The sequence below is a fragment of the Suillus fuscotomentosus genome (assembly GCF_016647785.1).
Source record: "Suillus fuscotomentosus strain FC203 chromosome Unknown F5891scaffold_105, whole genome shotgun sequence".
Lineage (NCBI taxonomy): Eukaryota > Fungi > Basidiomycota > Agaricomycetes > Boletales > Suillaceae > Suillus > Suillus fuscotomentosus.
The window spans coordinates 137,947-150,862 of NW_024539617.1; the positions used below are offsets into that span (position 1 = coordinate 137,947).

At 48.8% G+C, this 12,916-nt stretch overlaps 4 protein-coding genes and 1 non-coding gene across 5 annotated transcripts; 4 read left to right on the forward strand and 1 right to left on the reverse strand.

The window, feature by feature from the left end:
- Positions 1 to 239: 239 nt before the first annotated feature.
- F5891DRAFT_986090 (uncharacterized protein) lies at positions 240 to 1,056 on the forward strand (the record flags this gene model as incomplete). Its single annotated transcript, XM_041377694.1, has 3 exons — positions 240 to 454; positions 504 to 620; positions 678 to 1,056. 3 exons carry the CDS (start codon positions 240 to 242, stop codon positions 1,054 to 1,056), a joined length of 711 nt encoding a protein of 236 aa, XP_041218822.1.
- Positions 1,057 to 2,792: 1,736 nt separating this feature from the next.
- On the forward strand, positions 2,793 to 5,591 carry F5891DRAFT_963338 (amino acid transporter; the record flags this gene model as incomplete). Its single annotated transcript, XM_041375989.1, has 13 exons — positions 2,793 to 3,331; positions 3,403 to 3,628; positions 3,676 to 3,891; positions 3,936 to 3,982; positions 4,037 to 4,155; positions 4,204 to 4,319; positions 4,377 to 4,630; positions 4,681 to 4,714; positions 4,768 to 4,846; positions 4,901 to 5,004; positions 5,064 to 5,293; positions 5,350 to 5,488; positions 5,544 to 5,591. 13 exons carry the CDS (start codon positions 2,793 to 2,795, stop codon positions 5,589 to 5,591), a joined length of 2,151 nt encoding a protein of 716 aa, XP_041218823.1.
- Positions 5,592 to 7,532: 1,941 nt separating this feature from the next.
- F5891DRAFT_963331 (uncharacterized protein) lies at positions 7,533 to 8,378 on the forward strand (the record flags this gene model as incomplete). The annotated part of the gene is made up of 4 exons (XM_041375987.1): positions 7,533 to 7,774; positions 7,827 to 7,954; positions 8,005 to 8,245; positions 8,297 to 8,378. Coding segments are annotated over 4 exons (693 nt in total), but the record flags the coding sequence as incomplete, so codon positions are not given.
- A 669-nt stretch (positions 8,379 to 9,047) lies between these two features.
- Positions 9,048 to 9,118, forward strand: F5891DRAFT_t116. Its single transcript has one exon. It is a non-coding gene; the product is annotated as a tRNA-Gly (tRNA).
- A 1,528-nt stretch (positions 9,119 to 10,646) lies between these two features.
- Positions 10,647 to 12,332, reverse strand: F5891DRAFT_963347 (heterokaryon incompatibility protein-domain-containing protein; the record flags this gene model as incomplete). The annotated part of the gene is made up of 2 exons (XM_041375990.1): positions 10,647 to 11,914; positions 11,969 to 12,332. Coding segments are annotated over 2 exons (1,632 nt in total), but the record flags the coding sequence as incomplete, so codon positions are not given.
- Between the last annotated feature and the right edge of the window lie 584 nt (positions 12,333 to 12,916).

Genomic DNA, 12,916 nt, shown 5'->3' on the forward strand with positions numbered 1-12,916 from the left:
CTTAGTCAGTTGCTACCAATACATTTCGCTTGTCCAAAAAAAAAAAAATATTCAACATCCATGCCGTTGACTTGTGACCCACCATCACAAAATGTGACGGTGACAATTAACATTTTTTATAAGTAGTAGTCTCCCTATAAATCTCCCATAATTAAGTGTACCTAGCTGTGTATCTCATGAGTAATTCGTATCTCTCACCAACCTGACTGCACTCTTTATCATGGGTCGACCCCGCCTTCATGCCACGGCGGAAGAAAGAGCTGCTGCTGCGCGAAAATATAGACAGGATTACTATGAAAGGCCAGTTTTCAAAGATCAGCCTCGAGTCGGAAACAATTGATATTCGTTACAGGAACAAGAAAATAATAAGTGTGAAAATGGCAGCCAAATATAAAGCACGACGTGCGCGCAAGCCGAGCATGAAAAAGCATGAGCCTGCGAACGCCACACAACCGTGAGTGGCTCAGTTATTTCGTGGTTCCATTCCTCTTATCGATACAAAGCATCGGGCATTCTCCACAGCCCGAGGGGTATGTTACCGAACAAGAGACATCCGTATCGGATAGCGAGAGTGAACACGAGTCGCTGCCTGACAGTACTTCCCAACGCATCGATTTACGGTATGTGTTCGGGCTCCCGCCACTTTCTTATTTCAACAATGATGGATTCAACCTTAGACAACGCATCCAAGACATTCAAACAGCAGTAGCAGAGACAACTGCTCTTCATGCTGAGGACTACTTCGAGCATCTCTACTCCAGCCTGACGAAGAACTCGAATGATTATCAACTCCGACTGTCAATAATTTCGGACGCCATGAAACTTTTAGAAGGACATAGTTTGCAAGCCCGCACATTAGAGGCAGAACTTGCGGAAGAGAATAGGGTAGGGAAATTGCTATCTCAGGCACAAGAGCTCACACAGACATTACGGGATATGACGGGAGCTGCTGAAGAGCTCTGGTGCTTCATCGTAGACGATCCGGATGCTACGAAGCTCATACAGCAATACTCTCGAAGAGAATTGCGATTTCAACGGCCGAATGTAGACAAATGATCACCTTACTTTTGTTTTCGATATTAGTGATATAAGTAGGCATCGGCGGCTGTTGAGCGGCGTTGTACTGCGCAGTGTCTAGTAGAGATCACTTAGGGAAGTAAAGTGATCGCAAACCGAACATCGTTTTTCTAAGCAATCGCCAACAAGACCACACACGTCGAACCATAAAGGACTCACGTTCATTAGCAGGAAACAACACATCCACCCCGTCTAGCTTCTCTATATCCATGTCACGTTATCGAGGGATGACCCAACATAGGAAGTTCACGGGACGCCTGCGAGTTGTCAGTACTACACGCGCCAGTACTTGTAAGAGCTACATACGATATAATTCCGGGGGTCCACTGAGGTTCAAAATCGAAATCTTAGTCCGTAGACATGACGATGGATGCCGAGTGCATCTCCAGATGCAGATCATACTTAAAAGAGCCATGGAGAAGCCCGACTAAGAGCAGCGGCTTCAGGGCGAAAGGCTCGATTGTATATTCGTCTAAAATATGTGGTGCATAAGCAACGCCAAGCAGTCTACAACCCATGCTCACCTGTGCCTATGTCACATGGCCGTAGTTTCGCATAACCGTCCTGAATGTAATTGAGGGGCGGCGATATGAGTAGGCCTCAAAGCACAAAATCGTATCACTTGTAGTTCTATCGTAGAAAAACGGGGTCATGTCAGAATAACTGCTTGAGCGCTTCTCAAGAAGCGCTCGCGCTACCTTCCCAGAGGTCACGAGATAACATCCTGGTCGAAGATACGGAGTGTATATGGTGGCATGCAGCTCTGTCGGATATATCGGGTGTCAAACAAGAGCAAAAGCAAAAGCAGGCTATAGATATCACTCCATTCATTGTATGCGAGAGTCGGCGTTCATATGATACCAGGGATTAATGAAGGGGCTTTGGTCCTGGAGGTAGAGAGAGTTGTCCTCGCGCTGTCTTCTTGGTAAAACTTGATGAATCACTCTAAGGTCCAAAGCAAGATTCAGGAAGGTGAAGGATGATAGATGTCCCGCTCTCAGAGTCAGAAAACTCCTTGTGTGCCAAGCACACTTGAAGTCGTGGATGATCCGGAACCAAGCTGCATGTTATAGTGCAGGTCAGACTCACTTGATGCACTCGGGTCCCGGGCCTCGTCTTGATCACGCTCAAACACTTTTGAAACTCCGCTTGACCTGCACCTTATTGCTCCCGAGTGCCGATGGGGCTTGCTTTGCCCAAAAAAGAAAGTGACCCCCAGGAAAGCGGGAAATTAACCCGTGAAAAGTGGAAATTGACCCCTTGAAAAGTTTCACCGAGCTGGATTTGAGCTGGATCATGGATGACTCCATTTTCCGAGCTTCACGTGATCTGTTCGGCACACAATCGGCAGAATCTGTATAGTTCACACGCTAATAATTGGGGAAAGCGGACCTGGTCCTTGGTCACACCCGGTTACAGTTCCATACACTTGATTTTTATTTCTCATCGATTGGGTACTGCATAAGTGACTGAGCTCGTATAACTTATTGAAGAATACTTAGTCTAAAGAACTAAACTCAAAATTGAGACTCATCTGAGTCTTAGAGCGAAATAAAATTTAACGTCTATGGTGACGAAGTACTTTAGCCCCATTACTCCCGATAAGGCTCCGGCTCAAGGCCGTATGACTTACAGTCTGCTTTTCAGCCAAACTCATCCTTGGACCGGTACCACCACCACCACCACCACCACGTTCACTAACTCTCTCTAAATTCATGTCATCAAAGCCAGTCAATATTGGCAGTCCACGGCCGGACAATGCCTTTCATTCGGGAACACCAACACCAATTGGCACACCCGATCTCCGCGCTTGGCGCGCGCAGTATACTGGAACACCTCCAGTGCCTAATATTCCTGCGCGCTATACACCAGAAAGCCTCACTAGTGGCTCTCTAGGTCAGAGCCTGCTTCCACAAAGCGAATTTCTAGGCAAGGCCTATCGTTTACCTCCTACTGGAATTAGCCCACGGCCGTCAAGCACCATTACACCTGCAAGTGGTATTGATCCTGCTGCTCTTGACTTCGGCACTCCCCAAGACGATCACAAGGCCAGGGTCATTAGGCGTCATCTTTTGATGCGAGAGGAGAGACAGAACCGGGGAGACGTGAACTCAATATCTGGTTCAGAATTAGACGGTCGCGTCCCCAACGATGAAGTTCCATCTACAGGTTCCTCTACTCCGCCTCCAGCAACTTTCAGAGAGGAATCGGAGGCATTTCCTATACCTTACGAAGCTCCGGGTGCAGATATTACGTGAGTCCGCTCTAACCTTTAGTGTCGTCAAGGCTTGGCGTTTCTTCTGAAAGCTAACAACTACGCCCAAGCCATGATATCTACAAATGGCACACGGATCAGCGCCGTCAGGCTGTGCGCCCTCGTGCCACTTCTTTCTCAGGCTCTGTGACACCATCAAATCCTGCCTTCGAGCACATACACGAGCCTGGAGGTTTCAGACGAAACTATGTCTTGATGCGCGCGAATGAGAATGGTGGAGAGGAGCCACGTCCGACCAACAACTTCATCGATTTTCTGTACATATATGGTCAATTCGTAAGTTTTTATCCTCACGTAGCGCGTCAATCCTCATTAGCAAACAGGCTGGAGAAGATCTCGAGGAAGAAGAGGAAGACAGGGCTGATGACGAAGAAGCTACCATTCGTGCTGCTCCTTCTGAGCTCGAGGTCCACATAGCAGTCGATGAAACCCAACCTTTGCTCAAGCCTCGCTCAATGTCGCGCTCTAGACGGAGAGCTGCTTCTGTGGGTCCTCATGGAGATGCATCAGTCACATCAGCCGTTCTGATGGCAAGTCTCGTCTATTCTCTATCAGGGGGATAGTTTATTTAGCTTGTTTTTAGCTTCTGAAAGCCTTTGTTGGTACCGGGATCTTATTTCTTGGGAAAGCGTATGTGTTTTCATACCAGTATTTTCCTTTCATGTGCTGAGAATGGTCCTCCAGCTTCGCCAATGGTGGTCTCTTGTTTTCCCTTATCATGATTTCTGTGGTGGCACTCGTTTCCTTATATTCATTCCTACTCCTCGTCAGGACCAAGTTTGTCGTCTCCGGATCTTTCGGAGGTCAGTTCAATTTTGTTTGAGTCGATTGTATCTCACTCTGCGATGAAGATATCGGCGGTGCTCTATATGGTCCTTGGATGCGTTATTTGATATTATCTTCCATTGTAGTTTCCCAGATTGGGTTTGTCTCTGCATACACGATCTTTGTAGCCGAGAATCTAAAGGTGAGGATGCTACATTCTCTTAATTGTCGTCACTGAATTCGACTTCGTGCCGTGCAGGCGTTCGTGCTCGGAGTCACCAGTTGCAAGACGGATTGGCCTGTACAATACTTCATCCTTGTACAACTCATAATCTTCGTCCCTCTGGCTCTTATCCGTAATCTCGCGAAGCTTAGCGCATCTGCCCTCATTGCGGATGCGTTTATCCTTGCCGGGCTGGTTTACATATTTAGCAGTGAGATGACATTCATTGGAAAACGGGGTATCGCCGAAGTGCAGATGTTCAACCCCAAGGACTTCCCCTTATTTGTCGGGTGAGTTTCGCTCTTAGAGCGCTTGATTGGCGTCTGAAGAATGGACATAGAACTGCCGTATTTTCCTTCGAGGGCATTGGTTTGGTGAGTCATCCTGTTCCATGCTGGAACGGAGAGACGTTGATGGTTCGGGTTAGGTTATTCCCATTACCGACGCCATGCGTGAGCCACGCAAGTTCCCCAAGGTACTGACAGGCGTCATGATCGCATTGCTTTGTGGGCACTTTTTCAATGTTTTGTTATCTGTCGAGCCTCACCGTGCACTTTCAGTCCTATTCGGTGGTGGTGGTGCATTGTCGTACCTGACTTTCGGTTCGGATGTGAACACTGTGGTCTTAGTCAACCTCGACCAAACAAGCAAGCTCACACAATCTGTAAGCCTATCGCAGTAATTTCGTCGATGGAATCTCACGTCCATTCTCTCGATCTCAAGGTCCAATTCCTGTACTCGCTCGCCATCCTCCTTTCTATACCCCTCCAGTTCTTCCCTGCCGTGCGAATTCTCGAGAATGGGCTCTTCGTGCGAAGTGGAAAGCAAGATCCTCGTGTGAAATGGCTCAAGAACTCGTTTCGCTTTGGGCTAGTCGCCATATCCACTGTCATTAGCTGGGTTGGTGCCGCGGACCTGGACAAATTTGTCTCGCTGATCGGTAGCTTTGCTTGGTAAGTGCGACAAAGATACTCACTTGAGAGTGACGATGGATGAACGATGGTTACAGTGTTCCTTTGTGTTTCGTATACCCAGCGATGCTGCACTACAAGGCAGTTGCCAAAACGCGCACAGAGAAGATCGGGGACATTGTTCTTGGCGTATTTGGTATGGCCGCAATGATGTACACCACTGCGTTGACCATCAAGGTATTCTGTCATTCTTTACTTGAGCGGTAATCCCGTGCTGATCTGATATACACAGCTGATGGCAGAGCCTGGACCACCTGCTGACCTTCCTAGCTCGTGCTGAGTATCGAAAGACAAGGAGCCTGTGTTGTGATATCATCAGTAGATAAGTACAGCACATCTAGGGACACCCATGCCTGACCAAGGGATAAATTAATAGATCTCAGACCTTTCTAATAACATGATGTTCTGCGTATGCCAGATGTCATCAACATGTCTACATTCTTACACGACTGTGGGAAGATCAGGGTCGTTGCAGCTCATTGCGGTTGTGAATCATGTCACCATTATCATCATCGTTCTTCTAGGTGAAAGTTTTGATCCACGACTTTGTTGCGGGTTAAACTCGCTTCTTCGCTGTGTATATAACTGATGCTGACAGGTATCGCATGGAACGTTGGTTTGGAAGTATCTATCTTGGGAATCGATCGTATTTGAAGAGCACTAATCCCGTACTTAGATGGACAATTGTCTACCTGTTGACAGAGCAAAGACTCGGAGCATTCAGGCAAGGGTGATAAGGAGGTACTATTGTCAAGCGACGGAAGTGAGGATACCGCGCTGCAGACGACGGCCTTCTTCAGAGTCCTCTCAACATGCGCTGCACACGTGTTTACACCCGTTTTCCGATCATTGTCCTATAATTCTACCGATCTTAAAGCCCTCATCGAAAACACGCTGATCGCCACATAAATGCCCTTCGCACAGAGTTGACATTCTTTGCTTTCCCCTCCAGCTGGAGCTCGCCAGTCGTGTCATCCGGCCACTCTCTCTCATTCGAGCCGACGATCATCATTTAACACTATATCGTTCCCTTTGTTCTATTATGCCTGTAGCAACTAATGTATCTAGTTCCGTTCCCCAGCCACGTTCCATGGTCCGGCGCAAGCCAGCGCCAAGTATTGTGCTAGATGCACGTTATCCTTGTCCTGACCCCGATGACCCATTCGCACCCCTCTCAGTGCTCCGCACCAGAACTGCCAGCACCCTCGGCCTCCTCACCTTCGCTGGTGACTCAACGTCACATCTCCCAATTCTTCCATATACCGGCGGCAGTCCATTCCCTCCTGATCCATACCAAGCCACGCCGCCGGCCAGTCCCGGTGTCGCTTCTCCTGACCAAAAACCGGGGTCGCTTACGACATACAGCACTAGAAGCAGCTTTGATATTTCGCAAAACCTCCATGACACTACCGAGTCAGGACGATGGCCGCCGCAATTTTCACGATGTGATTCGCCAAGCATTCGTACTTTGCCGACTCCCCAGCGCAGGCGCTCGCGATCAGCCGTCTCGCGAAAAGAAGCGCGGACTAACACGTGTCCCGTGTCACCCGGGACGTCGCCCTATGGCCATACAAATCTGCAGGCATATGTGTTGGCTAGCTCTAGATTTCCCTCCCCTGCGCATTCTTCTCAGCCTTTTCGGATGCAGCATATCGGCCATGGCAGCGAGAGCTTGCTTCCCCTCGTTATCCCAATAGCCCGCCATGACTCGGCCCCAGTGCTATCCCTCCTGTCTGAACCTAGTAGTAGAGCATCAACGTTTTCACCGGAGCCGACGCACACTTCGCGTTCTCGTGTCAAGAAGCTTGCGCGTTTCCTTCCCAGGAAAAGCCGTAGCGGTCTCAGTCTCGCTGAATTCTCAAGTGAGACCGCGAACGTGAAACACCATCAACATCATCGCTCGTTCCCCTCGATGGCCGTTGCTCTCGGAGCAAGTTCCGAGCGCCCGTCCAAAGAGAAACACGTACCAGAAGAGAACACGTTCCGCCCACGCCGTAAATCATCGATGTCGATGCTATTTCCGGCAGTCGTTGCCGCGAACATGCAATCACTTGATGTATCCTATCCTTCAACGGGAACGTCTATTTATGACTCTCCTACAAGTGCTGAGCCTGGTTACATGTCTGAACCTAGTAGCTCTTCCTTGTATTCTCCTTCCGGTCTCGCGTCTGTCACTTCTGAGCTAGCACCTCTCACTCCGAAGAAACCTAGGCCTCAGACGATGCAACCTCAGCAGCGCCTTCTCAATTCGAATGAGCAGTCGTCACGCAAGAAACCGTCGTCGCGTCCTTCCACCGCTCCTTCTAACTTCGCACATGTCTTCGACGAGAACGCCCTTCCGACAAAGAGGCAGCTGCTAGATGCAGCGTCTTGTGTTGTCGTGGCCGAAAACGGCATTAGGGTTCCATTTGGCGATCTCTTCCGGGAACAGAAGACAGTCGTTATATTTATCAGGCACTTTTGGTGAGATTCCAGGTCGATCTTGAACGTGTTTGAGCTTATCGTATCATGCTAGGTGTCCGCTGTGCCAAGACTACATGTTTTCTATCGCCAATACTGTAGATCCACAAGTACTCAAGCAGTCAGGGATCAACCTTGTCATCATCAGCAATGGCTCGTACAACATGATCAAGTCTTACCGACGTAAGCATGCCACCCTTCGTTTCGTTCAACCCATGCTCATTTTCCCCAAGAAATCTTCCGGACGCCCTATGCAGTGTATACCGATCCATCTTCTCGTATCTATGGCATTCTTGGGATGACTGTGAAGGCGGTCGAGTCAAAAGCAGAGCAACGGCGCAGTAGTTACGTCCGACATAGTCGCGCGGGAGGCATTGCCATGGTGATCGCAAATGCTCTGCGTGTCGGCATGCCTGTTTGGGAGAAAGCCGGAGACCCTACTCAGCTTGGTGGCGAGTTCGTCCTCGGGCCAGGGTTAGTCTACGTTCCAGATGTTCTGCTGATGCGAACTTATCCATGTTGTAGAATGACAGCATCGTATGCGCACCGAATGCGAAGTCGCAGCTCACATGCGCCTATCGTTCGGGTGCTCACAGCTGCAGGGGTGCATGTTTATCTCCGTAGTGAGAAGCCGAAATCTGTCGTCTCATCTGATCCCGCCGGCCGGGCCTCTCTTGTCCTTGAGGTGGATGAGGAACAATGGATGGAGGAGCGACGCCGAAGTCTTGCCAGAATCCGCGAGCGGAAACAGGCTCGGAGATTAGGTGTCTGCGTACCTCCCAGCGACGACTCCAGCTTTGAGCAAGATACGGAACGTCAGATCAGACATGTTGCGAGTCACATGACTCGAACTGACAGCATTGCGGAGGAAGATGAGGAGTATGTTATTCCGATCATGAAACCAAAGGCTGGAGAGAGCATCAGCAGCCCTCTGCGAGACACTGATGTTGATGAGCCGAGCGACTCTACTGAAGATGACGACACCGACGATTCATCTGTAGATACGCAATCAATGACGGGCTCCGACACTGTATCTGAGAAAGGACATGTTGGGCTGAGCAACAAATCTGGCGCTGTCGAATTTATTCATGACCTTTCTCCACCCATACCGCTCCTTATCTGATACAAACACACCTTTTTGGATATCATCTAATCTTACCGGAATATAACACATAACATCCACTTTCTAGTAGGCCCAGGAGCTGAACGACGAGATGGTTCAAAGTCAAAATCACTCGCCCAAAGGTTATATGTACTGTATCACCACGATCAACAAGCGTTAGTGGTGTATCGGTAACATTGGGTCTTCCCATGGCCTAGCACCGGGTTCGACTCCCGGCTGACGCATGATCACGAATCGTACAAATATCTTGATTCGTAACTTTTTTCCCTCCACACAACATGAAAATTTTGCCAGGTTTGTTATGCAATTATTTTCACACGTGGGCTTTTACGGATCCCTCGATTGATTTCGTGCTTCGTGAACTTTCAAGACACGTTGGGACCCACGATAAGCTAGGCCTCAAGGCTTCAACGCTCGTTGCTCTTTTTGTTCAACACCGTTCTCTGGAAGTTCTCCAACTGGCTACCGTATAGGGTTATGTGCTGTAGCGCAATTAGAGCGTCGCCGTCAATGTGATCTTGTCCATTTCCCAGCAGGGGCCTGTCCTTCGTTTCTCGGTCTTCCTTCGTTGCATATTTCACCAGTGGACACAAGTAGCACAATTCCGCGTGCGATCAAGATTTCCTGAGCAAAACAACCCAATGATAGGTCTGTGTACTTCCCATGGCCTAGCACCGGGTTCGACCATCAATATCCCAGTCCCGGTTGACGCAGAACTTAAAATTGATGACACAATTCACAACCTTTTTTACTCCTTACACATGAATATTGCTCAGTTCTTCCCCCATTTTCAGTGACTAGGTAAACGATCAATTAATAACGCATAGATACTGGCCACTACGCCAAGTATTGATATAATACTAAGTGACGAACATGTTTAGTTCAAATTATCGTAATGACTTCAGTATTAGGTGTATTCAACCATGATTGTATATCACAATGAGGGGCTTCTTCATCTTCGTCTTCGTAAGACTTCCCATGAACATGGAATAGGCCCACGCGGCGGTACTCTCCTGTGCTTCCTGCAGGAACGACAATCAAGCCCGTTAAGTGGCTAGGGTTATCCCCTTTATTTGAACCAACCACGACAGCTTTCCCCTTGTCAGCTCCAATTTCTCCAGTATCGTAGTCAAAATACCCGTAACCAATGTGTCGTTCCCGCTCCTTTGAAGGCACGGTAACTTCATTGGATTGGCGCGTTTTTGCATGGTTGTTTGAACCCATGTGATCAGGCTCTCCTCCGGAATGTATGCATCCTATTTCGACAACTTCTGTCGACGCCACATCCATGTCCGTGTTAGTTGAATGGTCCTGCGGTGTCATCGCTTCCACCTGAATGTCATTTTCATTAGTGTCATTGCTAGTGATCTGATGGGAGGTGGAAGGTTGTCCTCGGGGTGTGGTTCCTGTCGTATGCGCGTTTTTCCGGCGCACAAGACACGGCACCAATTTCAAGAACAGGTTTGTTATGAAGGGACGACCTATATTTACTGCCTTCAATGCCTTTTTCCTGAGTTTGCCAATGCACATTCGAGTATTGGCATATTCCACCGGAGAAGCAGAAGTGGGCATGCCATTCGGCTCGGGAAGGATGGTGATTTCGATTTGATCTGAGTTCTTGACCGCTAGCCCCGTATCAACAGTGATATCAGCTGCTCCTGAAGCTGGGAAGCTTCGGATGCTGCAAGCTTCATCGCGGTCTTCAGGCTCATCACCTGTCTTCGTTACCGACACACAAGGTCGTTTCAGCTCGAATAGCTCGGGCTCTGCAGGATCCCAGGTCACATCTCTCATGATCGCTCTAACAATTAATCTCCCGCCTTTTACCTGACCAAGAGGATGATTGTCGGAGACTGGGATCGCGTTGCATGATTGCACTTCCCATATGATGTTTCCGGCTCTTTTGTCCCACCCGGCAGCGATGCATCCAATCGTGGCAGCCCAAGACCACGAGGGTGCAAGAAATTGCCCTGTAACGAGACTTCCGTAGGATGGGCTATCTCTATACCACAGGAGGTCGGTGGACAAATCGCGTTCCCATAGTCCAGCGATGTAACGATTGCTATCCCCCCACCAACGCTGGAAAAGCTGAGCGATCCCTGAGATCGCCACAAGCCTGTCAGAGGGATCCGAAACGGCGCGTTGTGTGTAGTCCCGTAGAACACTCCGCCAGGCTGTCAGCACCACCTCTACGTCATTGCTCGAAAGCGTCCTACTCGGTGTGTGCGAGGCCATCATATCTGGCAAACGCATTTCACCCTGTTTCGTCGAGGGAAGATAATTCCAGATGTCTCCGATTTCGCTCATTGCTGTCTGACACTGATACTGGAGAGTGTGCGAAGCGTACACCAAGGTCCTAGGGGAGAGGAGGCGCTCTTGGAAACACCAAGCTCGGCGATTCACTGGTTCTTTGGATGGCATGGGACGATCATCTTCATCAACCGAGATGGTACCGAGCTTTCCATCCGGGCACAAGAATGGCAGTAGCGTTTCAACTGGTTTTTTGCGGTTATGGAGAAATCCTTCGCTGACTTTCCACGAGCTGGCTGCGATGATTGTTACGTATGCACATCGGTATATATCGCACATCTGCGGAATCTCGCGCTGCTTGTCTTCGTCCAAATCTTGCAAAATGCACAAGGTATCGGCCCAAAGATAACGGAGGTTGAGATTGTGGGTGCAAAAGATGGCATCTCTGATGGTTTTCGGAAGGAGGAGTATGTCGATTGATTCTAGGTACGTAGAGAGTTTTGTGGTGCAGACGCTGTGCGGTTGCGGTTCACCCCAGACGTAACTAAGCGCTGCATAAAAGCCTTGCATGCCTTTGGTGAGAACAAGTTTTGGCCGTTCTGGATCCGAACAGTCTATTACACGGGTTGGGAGGCTTGTTTCCTGAGGTTTTGGACAATTATGACGAAGAGTGCATTGTGTGAGGCAGTCTGAGGCCAGCTTGAAGGCTCGAGGAGATCCAACCTGCCACACCAGCTTTCTGCCAGGGACAAAGGCAGCCGCATTTTCATCTAGCAAAAACAGAAGTTTGTCATATCGCACGAAAACAACAAGAGACTATGTACCTGGGTCGCACCGCACTTGATACCTGGGCGTCCAGTCGTCTTCAATCGTGACTTTCAGGACAATCTCATCTTCTGAATTTCGTTTTTCGAACCGTACAGTTATTTTGAAAGTTTCCTCTGGCATAGGCGATTCCTCTTTCTTGCGGTGCTGATACCAAAAAGGAATCTCTCCCCAAAGAACATCACACCAATTACATCCTTTATTTTCTCCGTCGTCGATCTCCTGCCAAGTTTGAGTGATATATGAGAAGCCTGCTTTAGGATCTGACGAGTCCTTTGCAGCCCATGCAATCTGAAATGGCTCGAATGAAAAAACTGTGCTCGAGCAGTAATCGCAGACAAGGGAACCGTTGCGCAACCCCATGATGAATACGAACGCCGATGTTTGATCAATGTTGATGAAGAATTTGGACGGGTTCCGGTACGTACAACTCCAAGAACAGGCCATCAGTAAACCGGTGAGTTCTTGCTGGGGATTATGCTGATTATGGTGCTTTTACATGGTCATATATTGCTTTATATCACTTTATATTACAATGTGATGAAAACCTTTCCTATATATTACGATATATAACGATATATGACGATATCTTCTTCTCACAGGTTCTCTGATGCGGCCAGACCACGTACCACACGTTGCTAGCCCAAGCTAATGTCGACGAGAGGATGAAACGCACGAATCCTCGGCCTGGCTCGTGAACATTCGAACACGTGGTCCCGCAAGGCTGCCGCAAGGTGCAGCGAAAGCTGTAAATATCAAACTGCGTCAAACGACGCATAATATTAGTACTGTGATCATTCTGCGCATCAGGGAAATCCCCGCTACGAATTTACGTTAAGTGTGTCAATCTACGGGCCCCATCGGAAGAACGTCCAGCCCAATATCATTATAAGTACGTTGCGAAAAACAGGGGATCCAGATCTCGACAATCAGTACACTGGAGTTGG